We start from the raw sequence: 23,039 nt of genomic DNA, 5'->3' as shown, positions 1-23,039 counted from the left end.
AGCCACCTTCTTCCACCTTCTTTCCAAGGATTTTTGTAGCAACATCCAGAGCTGCAGTGAGCTGGTCCTTTATAATTAAACACTGGCATAACAATATTGGGCACATGTTAAAGTAGGTCAGGCAGCCATCTGCTCCTGCTGCCAGCCCTCCTCAACCATAAAGATTCTCATTTTAGACACTTGGAAGCTTGGATAAAATCTGAAAGATCAGCCATCAATGGATGCTCCAGCCACTGCTCCAGTTCCCAGGGGTTAGAAAAAACCCAGCCTGAGACTGAGTGGCTCCTGGTTTAAAACTATGTAAAGCTTTGTCTATTTCTGCTAATAATAATAATAATAATAATAATAATAATAATAATAATAAAATCTTAATTCCCCCAAGGGGATCGTCCCAACCTCCCACCTGAGAAGGGGCAGCTCAGGTGCCCATCTCCTCCCCGGAATCAGTCCCTGGGTGGGCAGCTCTGTCAGTCAGGAGGCTCCTTCTTCAGTGAGAGAAAATTCTTGTTTTTTCAGATTGTTTGAAGTCAGTTTATGACCTCCTGCTCTTCCAGCATCTGCATCCACCCAACTGAAACACAACCCAGTGCAGCTACACGTTCAACTTTGGTCACCCCCCTCCCCAAAGCCCCCCAGGGAGCAGCACAGCTCTCACCAAGCACCACATTTGGGGTGATGGGAAAGCCCTGGATTTGGGGGCAGTTTTATTGCTCTTGAGTGCCTGCAACTGAGACCACTTGGGTTTTCCCAGTACACTCCTTGCTCAACCTAGGGATCCAGTCCCTGCCTACAGCAGGGCCATTGGGTGGAGAAAGAAAAAAAAAAATTAAAAAAAAAACAGTGAACAGGTGGAAAAGTTGTTGAATTTGCTAGTTCAGGTGGTCAGACACATTCCAGCCTGCACAGGGGGAAATGAAGCATTTCTCTGTCCCCATGCTTTCAGATAATACACATAATAATACCCTCCCCACAAGGGCTGCTGCTGCAATCAGCAGAACTGCTGAGGGTGAAGCTCCCTTTCAAACTGTGATAAAAGAGTATAAAGTCATCATATAATGCATAAGAGCAACCATTTTGGTTTTAGGGTTACCTGAAGAGTTTTCCAGCACAGTATTTAATTCCTTTTGTGTATTCACAGGCTAATAAAAAAACCCAACCATGCACATGTGGGGAAGGCTGGACTTTGTTATGTGACAGGAGGTGTCACAGTGAATGCAGCACAGAAAATAACCTGGAAATTTTGCATCAAATTCATGAAATAAAGAGGCTGCACCTTTTTCCAAACAGTTCACATTTATTGATAACGATAAAAAAATCTTTTAAAGACTATATTATTACCAAGAATGAGGTATTATGTATACAAAACATTTACAGAATTTGATATGCAGTTTATGAGTACAGACAGGAAAGTGCAGAAGGACACTGATAACAGGGACACAGCCAACAGATGAGTTATTGGTTGAGAAAAGGAAGACGAGCAATAATACCACACAAAGAAAGACCAGAGTGTGGGAAATTAATTAGTCAGACTGCAGTGATCAAGTCATATTGCCACAGCACTTTGCTTAGAGGATTAACTATTGTTTGACTGGAATTTTCTCTCTCCAGCTGTCTGTGCTGTCATGTGCTTTGAGAGCTCTAAAAGATGTGTCAAGATTAACAGCAGGAAAAAACCCAAAGTGCCACTTCTGAGCCAGCTCAAGTGAAAAACAAAATAGAGATCTTCAGAGTTGAAAAGTGACTGCAACTCAAAAAGGTCTACAGAGCCAGACACCTCTGGACAGATGTGGAGAGCTGGGCGGAGCAGTTTCTTTACAGTTGTCAGCAAAATCGCCATCTGAGAGAGAGAGAGAGAGAGAAAGAGAGAAAAAGAGAGAAAGAGAGAGAGAAAGAAAGAAAGAAAAAAAGAAAGGGGTCCATCTTCACCCTTACAGCCTGATAGAAATGCAAAGTGGCATTTGCAAAGAGCCATGAGTGACATTAACCTCACCCTGCCTCCTGCTGCATCAGCTCCCCTGTGCCTGGGAATAGCTTGGAATACCTGGAAAAAGTACTGGTTTCTGCACCTCAAGAACCAAAGCACTTCTCCAGCAAGCTGGGTGCCCCCTTTGCAGCCCCAGTGTGTGGCTGGCAGCCCTGCACACACCAGCTGGGGAGATGCTGGTGTGGTGGCCTGTCCCACACAGCTGCACACTGTGACAGCATAAGTGACAGTCTGACCTCCATCTTCAATGCTTAAGTCCAGGAAAACAAGATAGACCAGCTTGGTTCAGTTGAAGGAGACTGGCCTCCCAGCACCTCTAAATCTGTTACTAAAATACATTTTTTTCACCTCTGTTTGCCAGGTTCCACAGCCAGAACTGGTTAGGAACCTGCCTCTCAGAAGCTCTGCAGCTGTAAAAGGCTTCCAGAGCATTCAGAACCAGCTTCCCTCATCCAGAGCATCCAATATCTGCTCTGAAAGTGCAAGATCTCTACAAGCTCCTCTACCACTCACAACCCTGTTGCCTCCCCAAGACTTTAAGTAGAGCCCATCCTGCCTTCCCAGCAGGACTGCAGCCAGCACAGCAGCTCCTTCAGCCTGGATGGTTTAGCTCTAAGAGAGTGAGGCAGGACTGAAAGGGTCTGATTATGTAAATCTTGCTGCATTTCAGACAAACCTTTTCTGCTTCACTGTGCATGGTCTGTAGTTGCCTTCTGACAGCCCTTTGCTCAGCACTTCAGTCTTGTACCTCTCTTGCTGTGTATGGGAGAGAGGGCTCAAAGTGAGAGAATACCTGAGCAGACTTGAACAAGAAGAGTTCCAGCAGAACTGCTTGGGCCTCAGGTGGAACAGGGATAAAATCCAACAGAGCAGTTCACTGCTGGCAGGAGCAGTGGGGAAAACAGCCAAGCAGACACTGCTCAGAGCATCCCCCAGAGCAGCACTCTGAGCTCCCAGTGCTGAGAACTGAAGTGCTCAGTTTCTGCCATGCAGAGGGAAGGACAGGAGGCAGGAAGACTGGAAAGTGCACAGGAAGGATGTCAGCAATACCTCCTCTAGACTGATTTAAGAAGCAAGCTTCAGCTCTGCATAAATTCCTGGTAAGAGCAGTCTCAGTAACAACAATTCACATGGAGTGTGCCAAGGAAGGAGAGTGAAGCTCCAGCACAGAACAAATCCTCAGAGCAATTCCAGATCAGCCCAGTGTGACCCAGTGAGGGAGAGCCTGCTCTTTGCCTCTCCACAAAGCTTCAAGCATAAATCCAAGGAAAGAAGGAAATGCTTTAACCCATCAAGACCCAGAGCTCCCCAGAAATGTGCTCATCCAAAAGGCATTAGTGTTTACAGCCTGGCCACAGCTCTGTGGGCATGCTTTGAAAAAATGGACTCACAAAGTCAAGTATCCAGCAACTGCTTTTGTCTCAGACACCACTGAGTGGCAATGGGAGAACAGTTTGCAGCACTGGAAGATCACAGGGGGTTTCTTAAGATGGCAAGGAATGTCCTGACAGGAGACTTGCAGTTGATCTCTAGTGCACTACAGAGCATTTTTGGTAGATTGTTTTTTTTTTTTTTTTTGCTTTGTAGCATTTACACAGGTAAAGAAAAATGATTCTTAACTGATGCATTGGTTATTTTTCCTTTCAGTGAGAGCCCTTGTGTTCAGAGTTAGCATCTGTGCAAGCACACTTGTAAAAATATTTATGGCTGAGTTAGGAAAAAGGGTTAAAGTTAGGAGACAAGCTGTTGGATCTAACAAGGACCAAAACCACTAACTTTAAAATTCAAACAGCTACTTTACTATCTAAAAAAGGCTTTTGTGGGGTGGGGTTTTTTTGCACAATTGCCAGTTGAATATTGCAGTCAGCTGCCACAGGCGAGGGTCCAGCCATCTCATCCATTTGCTTTTCATCTGTTGTGGCACTACCTGGAAATCATGGAGCTGGAATGGGACTGGCTAGAAGAGGTGGTGGCAGCACTGAGCTGAGAAAATCCACTGTGGCTTGATTCAAGGCTGGTCATAGATCCCCTGCAATAAAAAACAAAGTAACTTGAAGCTTCAGAACATAAAAGGGTTTTGATTTCTGCTATGGATCTATACTGATTTTTGTTGCTGAATGAAAAGCAAGTAATGGCTCTGTTGCAGACACACCAAAGCTTTTCTCCCTCACCCCATAAGATGATGAGGACACCCAATGAAAAACAGATGCCATTCAAAGAGACTGAGAATGATTTCAGTCAAGTACATCAACTGGCAGGCAAGTGAGCTGACTCAATTCCATTTTGATTTGCATTCATCTCTACAAGACAACCTGCCAAGCCCAACAATTCACATAATGCTTTCAAAGCTTGATCAGTGATGATTACAAAGAGATACCTAATTAACTCCTTCTATACATTAGTGGCCCCCAATGTGAGCACTGGTTAAATTGTGGGAGGCTTTGGGGGTTTTATTTGAGGCCTAAGAAAACACAAGTCCTCATAATTTACTTGTATTTAAATAATTTTGGCATTGACTTGATTGTTCAAGGATCAGAAAGGTTTGGCACCAGCTGACCTGGAGGAGCCTTGGCCTGACATACCTGAAATCTTCAGATCCTATTACTTCTGTGTAGTACATCACTTTACATTTGTGAGAGGAGACCTGTAGAGATGCCAGAACATCATCCACCCGAGGCAGGTTGGTTGTAGCACAGGCAGGCATGCTATGGAATTTCCACTGGAGAATATAAAAGCCAGGCCACCTGGTCACATGTGAGCCCTGGGAGTAACCACAGCAAGAACTGAAAATTAACCTTGTGAACACAGAGATTTGTAGCCTTGAAGTTGATTTTCCAAGCTTAGAAAAACTGCCTGCATGCCCAGAATTGTTTTCCCCAGTGCCAGTATCCCAGCTCCTCAGCCAGCTGGCAGTGCTGATCAACTCTTCCCACACAGCATGCTCATGAAAGTGATGACAGGACACCAGTGGTTCCTGCTGCTTTTTGAAAGGGTCAAGGAGGTTAGGATTTAAATACACTGAAAAGGCAAGGCTCTTGTTTTACACAATATGAATTTTTTCCATGAAGTTTCATTACTGATTGTCCTTTGAGACTGAAAAGTGCAGTCAAGCCCCCCCTGCCTCACAGGAAGGGAAAGGGCAGTTCAAGAGGTCACTGCCCATATTTCCAGTCTAACACTTCCAATGAGATGATTGAAGCAGCTCCATTTTCAAGCAGCCCATTCAACTCTTATTTCAGGTCAAAAGGAAAAGCAGTTGCAGAGTGAGACTGCAAATGTGCTGCTGTAATATCACACTTGGTAAGGAATTAATAGGCTGCAAATGCCATTAAAAACTTCAGGAGCCTTGGCCACAGGGGCCTCCTGAAGGTGAGTGTTGGAGGGACAAACACAGAGAGGCTCAGGCTTAATTTCCAGACTTCTGTCACTGCTGAGGTAAGACACTGAGATTCATCACACACAGACTGTTTGCTTCACCACATAATGGTCAAAATGACACCACCAGGCAGGTCTTTGTACCTTCTGGATGTGCACTACATTCCAGGTAGCTTCCCTACACCCCTTGCTGATCAATCTCCATCACTATGAGCCTGAGGCAAACCTCTCCTCACAGCAGATCCCATGGAAATCCCATCCCCATTCCCTGCAGCATTGCCACCATGGATGGAAGCTGAAATGTCAGCCAAAAGCAAGCAGACAGTCCAGAGCTGAATCACCACCCCATCATTAATAACAATTGTGAGTTAGAACATCTAGTTTTGGAGCAAGCTTCCATCTGCTCCTGTACCAGGATTCAGCAGCCTCACCTGCACACTCTCCCCTTCTTTGCAGATCAGAGGAGACTCCACCATGCTGTAATCACGTCCCAGCTGCCAGACTTTGTCTATCAGCTGGACATTGTTCCCACCAGGAGATGTAATACTGTGGGCTCCCAGAGTGTCCTTTTTAGGAGGCTGGGGGGCTCTTTTGGAATGAAAGATGTTAAAAACAATGTCGCCCTTGCAGACATCAAAATCCCACGTGATGACAGATGAGGCATCCACAATCTGAATGAGAACCTGAGACAGAAACAGCAATTTGCTCAGTAAAGAGAGAAACACTTATCAGAAAAAAAAAAAAAATTACAAAACCCAGAGGTTTTGGTACTAGGTTTAATTTAGGCTTTTAAAAAGGCAGAGTAGCTACAAATTTTCCCAAATTTATACCTCAATACCTAAGGAGTATCCTTACTTTAACCTGAGTTTTGGAAGCTTTCAAGTAGCTTCTGAGAACACAGTTTGTCTTTACTTATAAGGATGTAGCCTTGAATAGAATGAAAATCAGTGACATTTCCTAAAAGACACCAAGGTGGCAGCAGGAATGGTCACAGCTTCAGCTACCAGAGGCATTAATCAGGTACCACTACTACAGAAAACCAAGATGCAAGCACAGCAACTAAATAACCAAATTCTAACCCATTTTCAGTTCAAGAGTCCAGAGCAGATGGCTGAGAGTAAAGAAAAGAAGGGGAGGCTGCAACCATACCTCATGTGGAGCTCCTTTGAAGACACTTGCAGACTGGTAGATTGTTTCAGTCCAAAGTTTTATGTCTTCATTTTCCAACTCCTCTGCTGTCCGATAGAGGGACTTGGGAACCAGCCCACCCTCTGGGACTTCACACTACAGAGCATAAACAGCAATTAAAAATCATCCCCTCTGTACATCCACACCCTGTCACCCCCTCTGCCTGCTGGCTTCAGAGACAAAACATCACGTTCAGCAAGCACTCTGAAGAACAAAGTAAGAAGGGTTTGGAAGGAATTTTATAGCTTGTACATCATACATAAACAGATTTATTTTACCATGATCTGGTTGAGGTGGGTTTGCAGAAGCAAACTGACAGAAACCAAACATGATGGGGAGAAACAGTGAGTTTCCAAAGATGCAAAAGGCTGTTGCAATCAGGAAGGTAACAGCTTTGAAGTTACAACTATCTTTACAGCTCAGTACTGGGACAAATGACACAACTTCCCTAAGCAATTCTCTTTGGAAAGAAGTCTCCAGTAATAAGGTGAGACAATTATCTGATCAGGAATAGGTTCCATAGAAGTGTTTAGGGCAGAAGAAGTGTTTGATAGCTGTACTACTACTAAAAATTGAAAGGAGCTTTGAGAAGTCAGTTTTGTTCAAATATCCATAAGTAAAGAAGCAGAAGAAGATTGTTACTGTCTGTGACCAGCAGGAAGTATTGCAGCAATTGTTTTTCTGGTAACATTGACTTTTGCTTACTTAAGCAGTGAATTTTTCCAGCTTCTCAAGCTCCAGGTTAGATGGCTGAAAGCTACTGCTGCAGCAAAAAGCAGCCCACTGAAGATAAACAGATGCTCCAACATGTCTAACAGTACTTTGTTATAATTTGACACTCTGCTTGAGCAGCCCTTGATGAAATTTCAAGACTGAAACTGAAATGAATCTAGAAAATGTTGAGGGGCTTAAAAAGCAAGCCTGAAATTATATGTTAGCACAGCTCAGTTCAGAAAAAAAAATGTGTTACTGTGATGGAGGCTCCAGAAAATGCCCAACTTGCACTCCTACACTTCAGTCACACCATGGTGTCAAAAACATTACAGAGAAAACAAACCTCACAGTGTCACTGAGCTGTTAAAACTGACACCCACAATTTAAGCCCTGTTAGAGCACACCACTGAGACATTACAGCCTCCTGCAGTAAATAAATTGGTTTATTTGTTTGTTGTGGTCAGTGTGCACACTGCACAAGGAGACCTGGCTGTTTGTTGCCCAGGAGACCTGCTGGCAGATGTGCCTCACATCTCCTTGGGCTTCTCAGAGTACCAGTTAATTCTTTAATTCCTTTAGGTGACACAGGATCTTCTGATGAGCTGCTGGTGACAGTTCTTTGCTCAGTGCTGTGCTACCACTCCTGTTTGAACCCAGAACATAACAGCAACTTATGGCTTTTAATTGTGCCTGGCCACTTGGGCAAATTATTTGGTATTAATTTTAAAGATGTATTGAACTTCTCCTTTTAAAGTGGATTTGGAAGAAAATACTAAGCCTGGAATCCTACATGAAAGCTCTCACCTCCAAATTATATTAGGAATAATTCTGTGCTTCTAGGCTTCTTTGTTTAAAGAATAGAAAACCCTACAAATAATTTGATGTATGTACTGGTTTATATTCATACCATGCACTCTCCACCAAGAAAATCAGGGATAATTTCTTTATCGATGTAATCCAGCAGTCCCCCAGGACCCTGGTAGTCATTTCCAGCATAAATAAGGAATTTTTTTCTGGTGTTGTCATCAATGAATGGACTAACCTACAAACAAAGGAAAACAGAACAGATTAGGCTCTCAGTTTTTTTCTGGAGACAATTTTGAAGGAATCTCTTTGATTGCATTAAGTGTTATGCAAAGTTCACACTATAAAGAAGCTAAATTAACCAACTGTGTAAGCAAGTACTTAGGCAGTGTTTTTAAATTCATTCCAGGAATCCTACAAAAGAGATGGAGCCAAATGGAAACATTTCTTGCTTGTAAAGCCTGATTTCTAAAGTGCTTTTAACAAACCACAAGTGTTCAGCAGTGCACTGAGAGCTGAGGAATGCTCTGAATGACAAACATACCAGTGTCCAAAGAACTGGGAATACTCGAGGTGCTCTCAGGATTAGAAGACGACCCAAAGTCTCAGGGTAATTGGCTTCAACCACCTCAATGATTCTCAGCAATGCTTTGACTCCTGGTCTCCATAAATGCCTCATATTCAAGCCTTCCAGATCTACTAGGCAGGTCCAAGAGCTGCATTTTGAAAAACAAAAAGAAAAATCTCAATGGCATCAAAGTTCTCCTTTCTTATGTGAATGTCCAATGTGTGCAGACCCCACCATACAGTTTGGTTTTTTTAATATTTCACCTCCTTGCTCTTTGCTACCTCCAGACACTGGAGTTTAAGATCCTTAAAACAGAAAATGTCTCTGAGCCCAGCTCCAGAGATGTGCAAAGATCACTCAGCACATCATGCACATTCCCTCACAAACAGTTCAGACTCCAGGTGAAGGTTAATATGAAGCCAAAAAAGATCCTGTCAGCAGCTGGCCCAAACTTTAAACCACTGCTTTAAACCAAACTTTAAACCATACTGACTAAGTGGTCACAGTGCAATAAAGCAATTTAACATTCACATGCAGACTTCCTACAAACACAAACAGTGCCATTGCATGTCAAAGCTAACTTTGTTTTCAGATCTCAGGAGGGGAAGCTTTTTCTACAGGCAGAGGTATGTTCTTAATTCTAAATACTGAACTTCAGCATCTGCTTTAGTTACTTTCCAAGTTCAGGTGTCTCCCTGGCCATGAATTCAAGATTTGCAGCTGTGCTGCACCAGCTCCCATCCATGAAATTATGCATAAGGCTTCTGTGAAACAGCAACACTTCTGTGTTTCACTTTAAATGTTTAATATCCAGTCCTTCAGGATTACTTCTACAAATGAAGATCCAGTAGGCAGCACAATTTAATGGGTACACACTTGAAATCCAGCTCTTGAATTTGACCTCCCACTGAGTGCTTGGACAGCAAGTTCTTTAATAGGGAAAAGATAAGCAGATGTACTAGACATCTCTGAACCTTTGCAGATTAAGGGAACTAGTCAGAAATTGAAAAGATTCCAAGAAAGATTTCTTTTCAGGGCCACTCCTACATTCATTCCACACCCTTAAATCCATCTTGCAGTTAAATACTTTCATAAGTGACCCCTACAATGACTTAAAGATGAGATAACAAGCCAATTTTGACTGAACTTCACTTGAAATCATGCCAGTACTGGCATAACTAGGTCCCAGGTTTCACAGGAGCTTCACAGCCTTGCCCTGGATCACAAGTTGGTTAACCACATCTAATAAATAGAGAATGCAAACAAGAACTGAGTGTAACGAGTCCTGGTTTGGACTAAGGATGAGTAAGTGACATGAAAACAATACCTGAAACTACTGGGAAGGTTACTCATAATAATATCATGTTTTGTTGGCAGCCTGTAGCCAATGTCTGCCTCTAAAACCCCACAGAAAGAGAAATTAGAGTTATGCTTTGCAGAGATCCAGCAGTAGAAGAGAGCAGAAGCTTTACACCCCCTTGTAGCATCACCATGAGCATGAGACCAGGACTGGAGCAGGTGGTGTGTGTCCCTCAGGCCTGAGCATGCAGATTCACTCCAGTGGTACCCAGGAACCATCTCAGTGAACTGTGACTGCCTGTACCTGCACGTGGGACACACAGCCTCTCCTCTGCTTGATCCTTACAATAAACTTTGCTCAGAAGAATCACATAGCCTGACATTCCCCTCCCCAACTCTGTCAATCCAGGTAATTCCCAAAGAGCAGATCCATTTCTTCTCTTTTACCTTATTGGCCTGCCAAATACTTTTGTATTCTCCTCACATCGTCTCAGTCCTTCTTCATTTATGGAAAGAACCTGCACAAGACAACATGGTTTAGAGAATATAGTCTTAAACTCAGTAGATGGGATTAAAAAAAACTAAAACCCCACAAGCTCAAACCAGCATAAACTTTTTTTCCACAGAATGACCTAGAAACCACTACATTTACCCCATAGGTTGATCTTGTTGAAAAATAAACATACCTTTCCATAAAAGCAGTAAAAATGTAAACAAGATCGTAGTGAAAACTGAGAGCCAGGAGTGACACCAGACAAGAAGTTTCCCTACACTTCTGCTCCTTTAAGCATTGATGTCTGGTTTACTCAGAAATTAAAAGCCTTTTTTAAGTCACAGAAAGTAACCTTGAAACAGAATGAGGACAAACAACATTTAGTATGTGCCCGGAAATGCCACGGGAAGAGAAGTAGTAAAATCCAGCCCCTGCTTCTCCCTTGTTACTATAGTCACGACTACCATTACTAAGAGTCAAAAATATTATTGCAAACCTGGAATTCTGCCAGCTTTCTGCTTGGAAACTGAGCAGATCCACAAGAACACACTCTGAGTGATGCCTTTAGAGATGGCAAAACTACAGGCACGTACTTTTTCTTCAAAAAGAAATTAATCTCATCTTTGGCACACAGGCTTGACAAAACCTGAGCGTGGCATTTTCTCTTCTGTGCAAATGTAGAGACTGAAGTTTGAAGCACTGCACAGACTGCAGAAGAATCTGTGAAAATGCTAACCAAGGAGCAAAGGGGCTGCCAAGAACTACGCCTTTCCACCATCAGTTTGCAGATGGAAAGAATGCAGAAGGAGCAGCTACCAGGAGCTTTCAGATGTATTCAAACCAAAACCAGACGGCCCGAGAGTACATCAAAATATTCAAGAGTGATGAATGTTCTGGCAGAGGAGGAAACTTCTAGATGAAAATATCACATTGTTAGCAACTTGCTGCAGAAATACTCACGTATCGAAGCAAGGCCTCTTCCCCAAGAGCTCTCACCAAGCCTTTGGTATCCATCTGCCCCAACCTCAGCACATACAGAGGGCGACCATCTGAATAATGAGAACAAAGCTGTCAACATGTCAACATAGCCCTTCTTTTTCCAGCAAAAGACAATCTGAGTGAACTAGCTTTAAGCTATAATTAAAAATGGAAACAAGCTATAAATGGTTCAACCTTTGCTGTACTGCTGGAAGAGGGAGAACCTGGAGCAGATGGCAATAAAACCTCTACCCAGTCCTGCTGCACTGAAAGATTGTCTGTAAATCAGCTGTGAAAACTGAATAGAGACACCTTGATGCCAAAATAGCTCCTGTACCTGCAAGGAAATTTCAAAAGACTCCAACACACGAGATCTTGGTACACACAATTAGAGACACAGGACTATAATTAGCTTCCAGGAGAGCTAAGATGAAGGAAAAGCTTTAATCCATGACCATAACTGAGGAGCTGCAATGGAACCTGCAAGCCTTCCATCAGACAAGGTGCAAAACTGCTCTGAAGAGCTTACAGCAAACATTTTGGAAAAGCAGTTCCCTCCTGAGTGCTGGGAATTAATGAAATTAAGTGTTAACCCAGGAACTTGCTTTCTGCAGAATGTGCTGAAGTCACACCTTTCAGCTTTGTCATCACATCTCACGAGGAGCTGGCACACAGCTCCCTTCTGCAGCTTGAGCCTGTTGGGAACAGACTCTGTTCCAGAGGTCAGCTCCAGATGGACCCTCCACATCCAAGCCTTGTGTCTTTGTGGCCAACCTGCTGCATACTGGGGCATCCTGACACTGCCTGTAATCTTAACAACTGCACTGGCTGAATTAGAGAAACAAACTTTAAATTTCTGGCTCTTCATAACAGGAGGTAATTGTCTAAAGCAAATTCAATCTTCTCTCAAAGCTGTGATGCATTTTTTAATCTTTGCTCCATCTATTCCAGCCCACCAGCTAAATAATCACCAACTCATAAGACTGAATATGCTAGGACACAGAATTTAAAAAAAAAAAGCTTTCTACATATAAATCTCCCCTAAGCCCTGCTGCCTGTTTAGCCTCACTTCCCTCTAACAACTGCAGAGAGAGGTAACAATTTATCATTAAGTCCTTTGGGAAGCAAGGAGAGAAATGAGATATGATATTTAAAAAAGAAAAAAACAACAAACAAACAAAGCTGCAGAGTCAAGGCAAGTTATTTGTTTGGCAAAGACACTACCCCCACCAAAGTTCACAGTTCTTCATTTTATCAGGTGCTCGAAGAGAAAATGTTGTTTTAACATCAGCACACACTTATCTTGGAATGTAGTGTTTAGCTTTTGAAACCCCAAACAAGAAGTGCTATTAAGCTTCATGGCAGATCTCCCTCCCTGACAGATGCACACACATCCAAACCCAGTCTGAAAGCTTCCTGACTCAGGTCCACCCAAATGACACACAAAGGAAAGTCTCAACTGACAGGGCTGTATTAGCAGTGTGTATTTTATATTCCATTAGAGCTTTGTGATTTAAAAAGCCATTTGCCTGAAGCATTCCTGTCAAAAGAAACACCAGGCAGATGTATAGAAAGCTGTGCCAATTGCAAGCCAAAATAATATCTTTTATTCTTTTGCACTAATAGCTCATTTGAGACAAGATGCTTCATAATCACTGCTTCCTTTGCTTCCTTTTCTTCAGCACTAAAAGCTAAATTCAGCTAGCTTAAGCTTGGCACATTGAGAGCATGTGGGAGGAAAGGAGCAACACTAGAAAGGAAGCTTTAAAAAAAAGAATGTATCAACATAAAATGTGAAGTTACAGAGAACTGTGCATTTTTGAATTTTTTTTCCATTATTGACAAACCCAAGCTCTATCTGAGGGGTTTGCTGCAAAAAGAGACCAAAGGAACTGAAGGGGAAAGGAGGGGAGCATGAAGCTCACCACAAGACTGAAGAACTTCTCAGAAAAACATTAAAAACCCTTTGATGCATTCTTTACCTTCCTGTTCACTGGCAGGGTGCTGTTATGTGCTATTGACACAGGAAGTCTTTGCAAAGTAAGGACAAGGAACTGAGAGAAAGGGAGAACTTATTCACAGGTTTTTCCCCTGCAATCTTTACAAGTATATTCTTTCACTTTCACAGTGTGAGGTCTGTCCAAGCCAGAGCAGCAGAGAGAGAGCCACTCAAGCTCTCCAGCTTTACAGTGATGGAACTTCTGCTGTGTCCTCCCTGTCTCCTGGCCACTACTGCTGACAGCATCCTGCCCTGCTTCATCTGCTTCTTTTCAACAGGAAGAAACAGCAGAAACAACTGTGCCCAACAGGGAAAAGACAGAATCAGAACACAGATAACTCAGAGATAATTTCCTCATCTAAAGAATCCAGCTTGCCTCTAGCAACAAATTCCAAAATGTTTCATTTCTGTGTCTGTATTAGCAGCAAGATCAGTGCATGATAAAGTAAGTGGAGGGATCAAGGAGTGTGTCAGGCACAGCTGTCCCTGTTTCAAAGATCTGCTCACCATACAAAGGGAATTCAGCCAAAGCTCCTTCCCCTCTTAAATACACCTGCTTTATTTGATGTTTTTGCAACATCCCACTTCACCTCATTAAGCTGATTGTAATGCCAAATAAGTATTCATTTATGCCATCAGTAGACTTTGCAACATCAGAAATATGATTAGGAAGATAAATGTATTTACAAACATCTTTTAATCACTGAAAGAGAATACTCAGCATTTGCATAATACCCTTCTAAGCTTTGCAGAGCACTACAGTAGTGCAATTAATAACTTTTTTAAGCTACTAGCAAAGCAGAGCTCTTCAGAGAGTTAAATATGTGATTATCAGTCAGAAAGATTAGGACCTAGGGGTCCTCCTACCAACTAAGGAGCTGGCAACATCAATTTGAATGCATTTAGTACATAACAACTGAAGTTCTGACCATCTTTCCAGCTACCTCCAGTTAACAGAGGGACAAGGATCACCTGGAATTCAGAGCATAAAAAAGCTGTTCAATCTCCACCCTACAGACCATACCTTTGTCATGGTGATGCCAGCCACCTGCATAGTAATCTTGGAGGACCTGAGGAGGGTTCCAGGTGTCTAGAATATAGTCTACCTGGTGCTGCTTACGCCAAGTCAGTGACTGGCAAAGGATTTCTCTTGCTTTATCAATGTTGAAGTCTCGGGCACGCAGGAATCTTAAAATGTGCTCATCCTTTGGGATCTGTTAAAATAAACCCCACCAAACACATGGTTAGGGGAAAAAAAAAAGCCCTAAATAACAGAAGCTGAAAAGCATAAAGCCCTGAACCAAGAGGATGGTATCTAGCAGTGGAAGTTACTCAAGCAAATCAGTCTTTGCAGCAAAACCATGAACCCTGTCAGGTACTGCAGCTACCTTCAGACTTCCTGACCTCTAGTGTAATCATTTAAACCTGTGTGACCATACTGAGTCTGTCCAATTTAAATTAATCTAGGGACAAAAACCAGATTGTATTTCATTGCTAAGTAAAAGGAAGCTGAGATATACATGCAAATCACAGGGCACTGGAAAACCCCCAGCCCTGCTATCAGGGATTTGATTTAACCAGCCACATTGCTTCCCTTTCAGTGCTGCACTCAGGGACACAGTTTTGAGAATATGGTTGGCCAAAGCAAACAAACATAAAAAGTTTATTGTAGAACCAGGTAGACTCTTAAAATTGAGGTTATTTCCCTGTTTTGGCTTTTTGACATTGATCATTTAAGCACCTCAGCTAGCAAAGTCAGCTGGACAGTCACAATGAACTACTCCTATTGCTAGTCTACCCTGCTCTGATCATACAGTGCCACTTACCAGGAGGTGTGGCATGGTGTTTCAGCAGGTCTACCTTGCATATCACATTCTGAGGTAGAGCCACAGAGCCCAACAATAACTTACTTTGCCCTTGTGTGTCTCCTGGAGCCACTGTCTCAGTCGGATGAGGCAGCTTTCCTGCATTGGGGTCAAGTCCCCCAAATAACGTTTGATGTAGTCTGCATCCAGCTTGTCTAAAAGGAGATGTACATGTGGTTAGAATCAGTGGTCCTGGGCTGACCCAGCCAGAGGAACAACCTATTTTGTATGCTGCTATCTGAGGCAGAGAAGCAGCTGCTCCCTGTTTCACAGAGCTGAATAAAGTTTCTTTGCATCAATGAAAAGATGAGCAAGGCAACACACAGAGTCACCCTAATGGTAAACCAAGAAGATTATTTCTCCTCCTGCAACTAAGGAGTAAAAACATGCATTTGGAAAAGCATTTTGCCAGGGTATTCAGATTTGTCAATCCACAGCACCACAAGACTTGCTGCTTCTGGAAGTACTTAAGCTTTGATCTGAATCTCCCAGTGCAAGAACTTTCCCAAATTCCCTCATTAACAGGGGAAGAAAGATAAAGCAGAAGATTAGTTCCAGAGAAGCTTCAGTCCTTTCCTCCCCATCATTCATATCCACCTCTGACTGTCAGGGCAAGAAGCAAGCCATCCATTTGCAACTTAGTGAACAGCAGTGTGAGGAGTTTTCCTATTCATATCTGATCTTCATCTACTAAAAAGACCAGCTCATAACAGCTCTCCAAGCTATCCCACACGTTACTGCTTCGCAAGTCTGCACCTTAAGATTTTATGTTAAAAAAGAGTCAATGTGAATACTTTCAGCTGCCCATGAGAAGCAGCAGAGCCTCTAGAGCATGAAGAATCCCACTCTAACAAGCCAGACCACCATACCATCAGGTGTTCCTGCTGTGGGCTCCGAGGGGCTGCTTGAGGTATTGAGGATTTCCTTATTGTTCACAACCTCCTTTGTGGCAGAATCTGGTATATTAATAGCAGGTGAAACTGGTTGTCTCGTGTGGGATGTGCTACTCTCCAGTTTACATGCAACAGGAGGAGTCCAACGAGGAACAAAAGTTATTCCTTCTTCTTCCATCTGCTTCAGGTAGTACTCTATTATTTCTTTTCCCTTCAAAAAGGAAAATTTACTTCAGCTACTAAACCCACCCATTTAGACACAGAAACAATTGAGCTGGGAACCCATTAAGTGGCCAGAGCTCTAAAGGTTCCACTTGAAAACAGACACCCATACACAGGCTAAAGAGTATAGAGCCCAGCTTTTTGAGCCAGGCACCTCCTTTGGGACTGCAACCTCACCTTTTTAATATTGCTGGTGTACTGCTTCATGGCAATCTTTTCCACTGTGCTTTCGAAACCAAAAAAAGATTTTATATCCAGACTTGCTGACTGCTCAAAACAGGTCCAGTCTTCATTGTCAGGATGAACCTATTAGTTAAAAGGAGGTGAAGCTGTTTAGCACTTTTTTTTCCTCACAACAACTGAAGCCTCTTATTTTACACATTCACACAGTCAAAAGCATTCGAGTGGGATTTGCAGTCTTTTGCTTCATTTGCAAGAGAGTTCAGATTTGCAAAACACAGTTCAACAAAAAAGTAACACTAAGGATTAGAAAGCTGGATTTCTGAGCATGCCATTGTGCTCATGCCTGAAGGTTAGCCTCCACTTCAAACTGGCTTGGAACAGTACCAACACTTTGTAACAACACTACTTTATTTTCTGCTTCTGCAGTAGGGAATTGGGGCACCAGAACAGCTCATCCAGTATAAATAAGCTCTAATCATAATTATAACAACACTTGAGAATCTCTGTCCTTTCATAAAGTCAACTGTAAAGTCAATTATAAACTAATTTTAACAAGAATCAACTTTAAAATACAATTCATTCTTTAATTTAAATTCTGGGTTTGTGCATATAGAACAGGGGCAAAGGAGAAGTGCTGTGGTTTGTACATCTCACATGCACTATTCTGTACAGAATTTCCCCTGTTTAAACAGAACTCCCACCAAAAAAATTTGCAGGTGAAAAAGTATTTTTAAATATGCCTTGGATATAATTGTAGTAATAATAATAAAAAATAATCAGATAGTAGTGTCAAGTGGGTTTGACACCCCGTGACCTTTTAACCATGGCTCTGTACAGAACAGGAAATGTTATCACCTGCACACAAAAAGAATGCTACAAAACAAATAAATGGGTTACATTTGCTAGATTTGATTTGACCTTTAACACTGATTCAAAGCTTTCCTGCTATAGCTGTGTGCTGAATGAGCCTACAAGCACTGACTAAGCCATTCAGAAAAAACACGACCAGAGCACAGCAGTGAGAATGTCCCCAGACTCCTATCAAAAAAACATCTGCAAGATGTTCAAGAATAGCCACAATGGAAAGAATTAGGTTAAACTGGAGCTGATTTCATGAGCACTTGTTTGAGCTGAGCAGAAGGCAAATACACAATGCTGAGCTATCTTCTAACAGCTCTGGGAGGCTATCATGGCCTCACCAAGCCCCAGGCTGCTATTACGGACCAGATTTGCCTCGAGAGAGCTGTCAAACACACCAAGTTATGTTGTGTTCTGCTCGGAGATGTTCAAATGCAAGAGGGTGCCAAACTTGTTTCAGTTCTTCAAGCAAGTGTCTTACATTTAACAAGAACAGCAATTATCACTCGTGGTAGTGCGTTAACTTTTTCTTCCAAGGCAAAAGCCAACTTGTGTGTATGACTTCTGAAATCTAAACACTGACTTAGCTCCATCTGCTGCACCCCTGAGAGCTTGTTACTCACTGTGTAACAGCAGTGTTCATTGATAATCACTCTATTAGAGAAGGTTTCATTGTAGGCTTCTATATGCAAAGTCCTTTCTCGCCTGTTCAAAGAGTTCTTCTGGACAAAGTAAACATAATCCACGCCTGCAATCTGAAGAAGATGACACAGATTCTGTTAGGATTCCATATTCATGTGACAGGACATCCAGAAGGATGGAACAGGCACTTCAAACCTCATCACCTTTTTCAGCAGCCTCGGTGCGTCTACGTCCAGCTTGCAGCGCCGCTCGATCACGTGGATGGATCCATCCTCACTCTTGTATTCATTCACAGTGTCACTGGCTACAAACATAGGGATCAGAGGACACGTAGGAAACCTTCTTTCATATGCCTGTAAAGATGGAAAGAGAAGAAAACAAGCTATCATCACACATAATGCCCAGAGGTGTGCGTCAGGGTTGATGTGACTGGCATTTGGAGACAGGATGTGCTTCAGGCCTTTTGGAGAAGGGACTGAACCTTCCTGGAGTCCATGGTATAGCTGAAAGAGTCACAGTGCATTCCCAGCAACCCATTTATTGACACGTTCCTAATATAGCCCTTTCCAGGTAAAGATAACACACAAATTACCCCGTTTCTCCCCTGCCTCCCAAATAGAAATGGTTATGTACAATGACAATCCTCATGTCAGCACGAAAAATAAGACCCTCTAGTTTTAAAATACCATCAGACAAACCAGTTATGCACTGAATTAAAAAAAAGCACATGCTAATTATCAGTGTTTCACCAAGCTGTCTTGAGGGTTCTCCATATAGCTCCCAAAGGCCTCATAAAAACATTTCAAAGTCAGTTCCTTGAGCTAACAGAGCTCTCAAGCTTCCCATGGACAGATTATTCACAATGATTACACTGCAGTTTATCAGCTTACAGCCCTGCCCAGCAACATACAGGAAGCCTGTATGAGACTATTTCATACCTCTGAAAAGTCAAACTTCTTCCAGTAAAGCAGAGCTAGCAGTAGCTTTGATTCTGGTTAATTAATATCACTGTGTAAGTTCATCTTTTAAATACCTGGCAAGCTTGGAAAGAATAGTTCAGAATCTGAGATCAGTAAAACAGGTAAGAGGCAAATAACAGTTATCCCCAAACAAACTTCCAGATTTTGCCCTTTTCTTTCACAATCATGAGTGTACTTCCCCTTCCCTTTCACTTTCAGAATGGGGTGCACAGTAAAGTAACAAATTCTTTAGGCTTCTTTCCAAATTCTGAATTCAGAACCTTGTCAGTGAAAGGGTGGGATGTGCAAGTTGTCCCACTGCAGACAAAGTCAATCTGAGAGCAGAACATGACATAATTCTTTAAAAGAGCTAAAATATTTACTCTGACCTTTTAAATAACTGGAACTGCCCTGAATCTAGCTGGGATGCAGCACAGAAGGAGCACCAACAGGGAGAGGGTGTGGAAGAAAACAAGCAGCAGCTGCAGAAAGTATGCAGTGGTGGCAATGGAGGAGAAAAAGTCTCCTCATTCTCACTTTGTAAGAATAAAAACAGTTTGTTACCAGTGTTCAAACACAGCTTGGATGCAGGGTTACTATGGTGACAGTGGTGCAAGGCACTAAAGCAGTGCCAGCTTTTTTGCCCTCGTGCACATTTTTAAAGCACTTTTGCAGCACAAAGCTCTTCTGTCGTGTCCTAGAAGTACAACCAGCCACGGAGTACACAGACTCCTCCTTTTTTTTTTTTTTTTCTCTCTCAAACTTTTCATCTCTGCACAGATGGTTTTGTTTAAATTAAGAATAGAAATAATTTCTAGGTTCAGAGATGTGTGCACAATAGAAGTGACAGAGCATTAGTGTTGTAACACAATAGGAAGCAGTGGGGGAAGAAAACTTCACAGCTCCAAGAGAAAGGGAGGATGGGTCCTATTAATAATGGTATAAGAAGTTTCTTATTTCTTTTATAAGGCTCTTGCTCTGGTCAGAAGAATGTACAATTTACAGTTGTTCAAGGATATCTCAGCCTCCTTACTGAATAAATTACAGCATTTTTTCTGAGTTAACCCCTACTTATATTGACTGCAGTTAAATGTTGTCCTAAGTCAGAGAAAGAAAAAATTTCTAGAAGCAGAACTGAGAAATACTTCTGGTTTTCAGGTTGCTTCTTTCACTTTTATTTCATTTGAAGATCTTACATTATAACAATTTTTATAGTCAGGAGGGAAGGGAAAGTAGGCATCTAATGTTTTGTTCACTATTTTCATAGTATTTTTACTTATGGATGACAATGAATTTTCCTCATCTGAATAGTTTCCACCTAATCCAAGCTTTTGCAAGTCTCCTTCATTGCAGGAATTAATGCATTCCTCATCTTAGCCCTCAGAATGCTTCCCATTTGCCCTGTGAACACTTGCAAATTACAAACATTACCTTCTCATAAGTGTTTATTGAACCATGAGCAAAAAAACTACCCAAGAAGAAATTGCTGTTCTGAATGGGAAAACTGAGGAGAACAAAATAATTATCTGCCAGAAGTTGGCAGGCTCAGGGTGTGCAAAGGACTCGAAGGTTTCCAAGAGATTTCCAGAGACACAGGAGCCTCTCTCCCTAAAGGACAGGCACAGAGCATCAAAACCTGTTCACAGTCAGTTCTTAAGTTAGGCTGATTGTATTGCTCTCTGTACCACTATCAATGTGTTCTTACAATCCATCATTTCTCAGCGCAGCTTTTTGGATGAACAAGTGATGACAGCAAACAGCAGCCACATCAGAATCTTCCATCTGATTCAGGCCTCTTCCACATCTGTCAAGCAGTTCTCTTTCAGGCTGCAAAGGAGGCAAGGAAAAACCTGCTAAAGAGTGTAAGGAGGACACTGAAAGATCTTGCTTCAGCATGGGCCAAAAGAGCAGAGGAAACAAACCTGTAATCTGTGGTACAACCCAACCAGAGACACATGAGTCAAAGCAGCACGTGTATCACCAAGACTGGAGCTATTAAAAGAGCTCAGGAAGATCACAAGGTGCTGCTGCCTATATCATAATAGCACTGGATGGATTTTTCTGTGGTTTTGGGGTGTTCTAAAGGAGAATTTTTGTCTCAATTCCAGCCCCCCAGACAGGAAATAACTGAACTGCACTATCCAACATTCCTCTAGCAGTCTGACAAAGCAGAGGACGTGATAAGGTGCCACACATTTTTCCTGGATGCTAGGTCTCTTTCCAAATAAATCCATCAGATACTGCACATCTTTCTCTCAGGATTTCAATGGTACTGTAGAGCTATAATCACCAAGGACAATTAGTTCCTCATAAGCAAAGCAGCTGCAGTAATCCTGATGGACTCCATGCCAGACCAGAACGCTGTATAACAAAATGCATCCAAAAAGGATGCTGCAAGGATGTTACTTTATTTTACCATTTTCTTCAGTCACATTTAAAAAAAAAAAAAAGGCATGTGTGAAGATTCCAATAGGCATGTGTGAAGATTCCAGTACATAACAGAAGTGCAAATCCTCAAAGCTTCTCCAGTCAGTGCTGGGCTTGAGAGGAGAAGTTGCAATTTCTTTTCAGCTAAGAGACACAGGGATCCACAGCCCTTCCACAAGAATGGTTTAAAGCCTGCCAGTTCCCTTGCTTCCTAACAATGTACTTCTTACTATTTCCCACCAGGCTCTGGAACATTTGTGTACTCGGATACGTCAGAAGCTGGCATTGTGCACCAAGAAAAACACAGTATGGTGAAGCAGCTTGAACTTAAATTTAACAGGCTCATTATATAAACCCTTAACTTCCTTCATGTAAGTTAGCAGTAAGAACACTGACAAGCATAATTTCAGTCAAAATAGCACTATATTAGGGCTTCTTTTCCAACTGCTTCCCTTAGCAACTCCTGTTCAGAGGAGAATCAAAATAACAGGATTTATTTTACTTTTATCTTTGCTAGTATTTCAGCTGTGTTGAAAGACATGAAAGCAATTGAAGAGTGAGAATATTTTAAACCCCACTGCAGTTATTTTTCCCACCCAAGGGAATTCTACTTTCAGCTGCTGCCCTTACATTTTGGCATTTTAATACTGGTAATAAAAGGATCCTTTCAAAATACTGCCTTTAGAACAGTAACTAGATATGACCCCAATCCAATTTTCAGGAGAACGAAAGACTCTGTTCTGGTTGTTTGCACCTCAAATCATGCCTAGGGCTAATAAAATTCCTTGGTAATAGGCATGTGCTCAGTCCTCCATGGGGAAAGTCAGTCATTTATGCAAATAAGTTACTCAGCTTCAGTGACCAGATTAATATATTCCTAGTCTCCTGCCTTAAAGGAAAAGGATTGTCCAGCATTTCCATTAGATGATTCAAACCTAACTTCTATGCATAAAAGAAGAAAAAGGATCTGACAAAACCTGCAAGCCACCTTATAATGTGGGGTTATTCTTACAGTAGCTGAATTCTCGAAAGAGGACTTCTAGCCTGGTGAAATAAGTAGGAATTTTGGTCACCATTCAGAAAATTAAGCATCTTGAATGTTTTCTTAGGAGCTTAATTGAATGAAACAAGCTGTTAGATTTTTCAGATGTTTGCTGTTCAGAACTGCAGTGACCTTTTCCAAGCAGCACAACATTTGTCAAGGGCACCTCAGGAGATCCATCCAGACAACCAAACCCAGGCACCTGCCCTCTGCGTGTGCCACATACAAACTTTAATTTCTGTCTGCAATACCTGACCACCTTTGGGTCCTGATCTGCAGACTCATACTAACATTCACCAGGTTCTCCTACCCACTTGGAGCATGTGGAATTTCTAAAATATTCATGAGCACCCAGGAAACCAGAAAGGTCAGTGCCCAAGCAGGATGCTGCCCTAGCTATAAAGGCTGCAGAGGAGCAGCTCGATCATCCCCGGGTCTCACTCTGCCTCTTCCTATTTTTGTCAACACAAAAAACATTGACTCGAGGAAGGGCAACCAAGAGGTTTCAAATTCTTGGCAGTTTCATTTGAAAAGCAACAGTTCTGA

The 23,039-nt window shown here is 42.2% G+C and overlaps 1 protein-coding gene across 3 annotated transcripts in view; it reads right to left on the bottom strand.

Moving 5' to 3' along the window:
- Positions 1-1,274: 1,274 nt before the first annotated feature.
- Positions 1,275-23,039, bottom strand: part of SEC14L1 (SEC14 like lipid binding 1) — a 40,470-nt gene continuing 18,705 nt past the window's right edge. For all 3 annotated transcript variants that reach the window (XM_030461684.1, XM_030461686.1, XM_030461685.1), the window contains 14 exons: positions 18,269-18,418; positions 18,047-18,178; positions 16,560-16,688; positions 16,137-16,371; positions 15,313-15,422; positions 14,427-14,616; positions 11,386-11,474; positions 10,380-10,450; positions 8,610-8,781; positions 8,169-8,303; positions 6,509-6,643; positions 5,791-6,042; positions 4,567-4,745; positions 1,275-4,013 (listed from right to left, as the gene is read on the bottom strand). In XM_030461684.1, the coding sequence (XP_030317544.1) occupies positions 3,908-4,013; positions 4,567-4,745; positions 5,791-6,042; positions 6,509-6,643; positions 8,169-8,303; positions 8,610-8,781; positions 10,380-10,450; positions 11,386-11,474; positions 14,427-14,616; positions 15,313-15,422; positions 16,137-16,371; positions 16,560-16,688; positions 18,047-18,178; positions 18,269-18,418 (2,085 nt within the window). In that variant the 3' untranslated portion in view covers positions 1,275-3,907. The remainder of the gene's footprint in view (positions 4,014-4,566; positions 4,746-5,790; positions 6,043-6,508; positions 6,644-8,168; positions 8,304-8,609; positions 8,782-10,379; positions 10,451-11,385; positions 11,475-14,426; positions 14,617-15,312; positions 15,423-16,136; positions 16,372-16,559; positions 16,689-18,046; positions 18,179-18,268; positions 18,419-23,039) is intronic.

This window comes from Calypte anna, chromosome 18, assembly GCF_003957555.1.
Source record: "Calypte anna isolate BGI_N300 chromosome 18, bCalAnn1_v1.p, whole genome shotgun sequence".
Taxonomy (NCBI): domain Eukaryota; kingdom Metazoa; phylum Chordata; class Aves; order Apodiformes; family Trochilidae; genus Calypte; species Calypte anna.
This window is presented reverse-complemented; position numbering and strand designations above follow the sequence as displayed.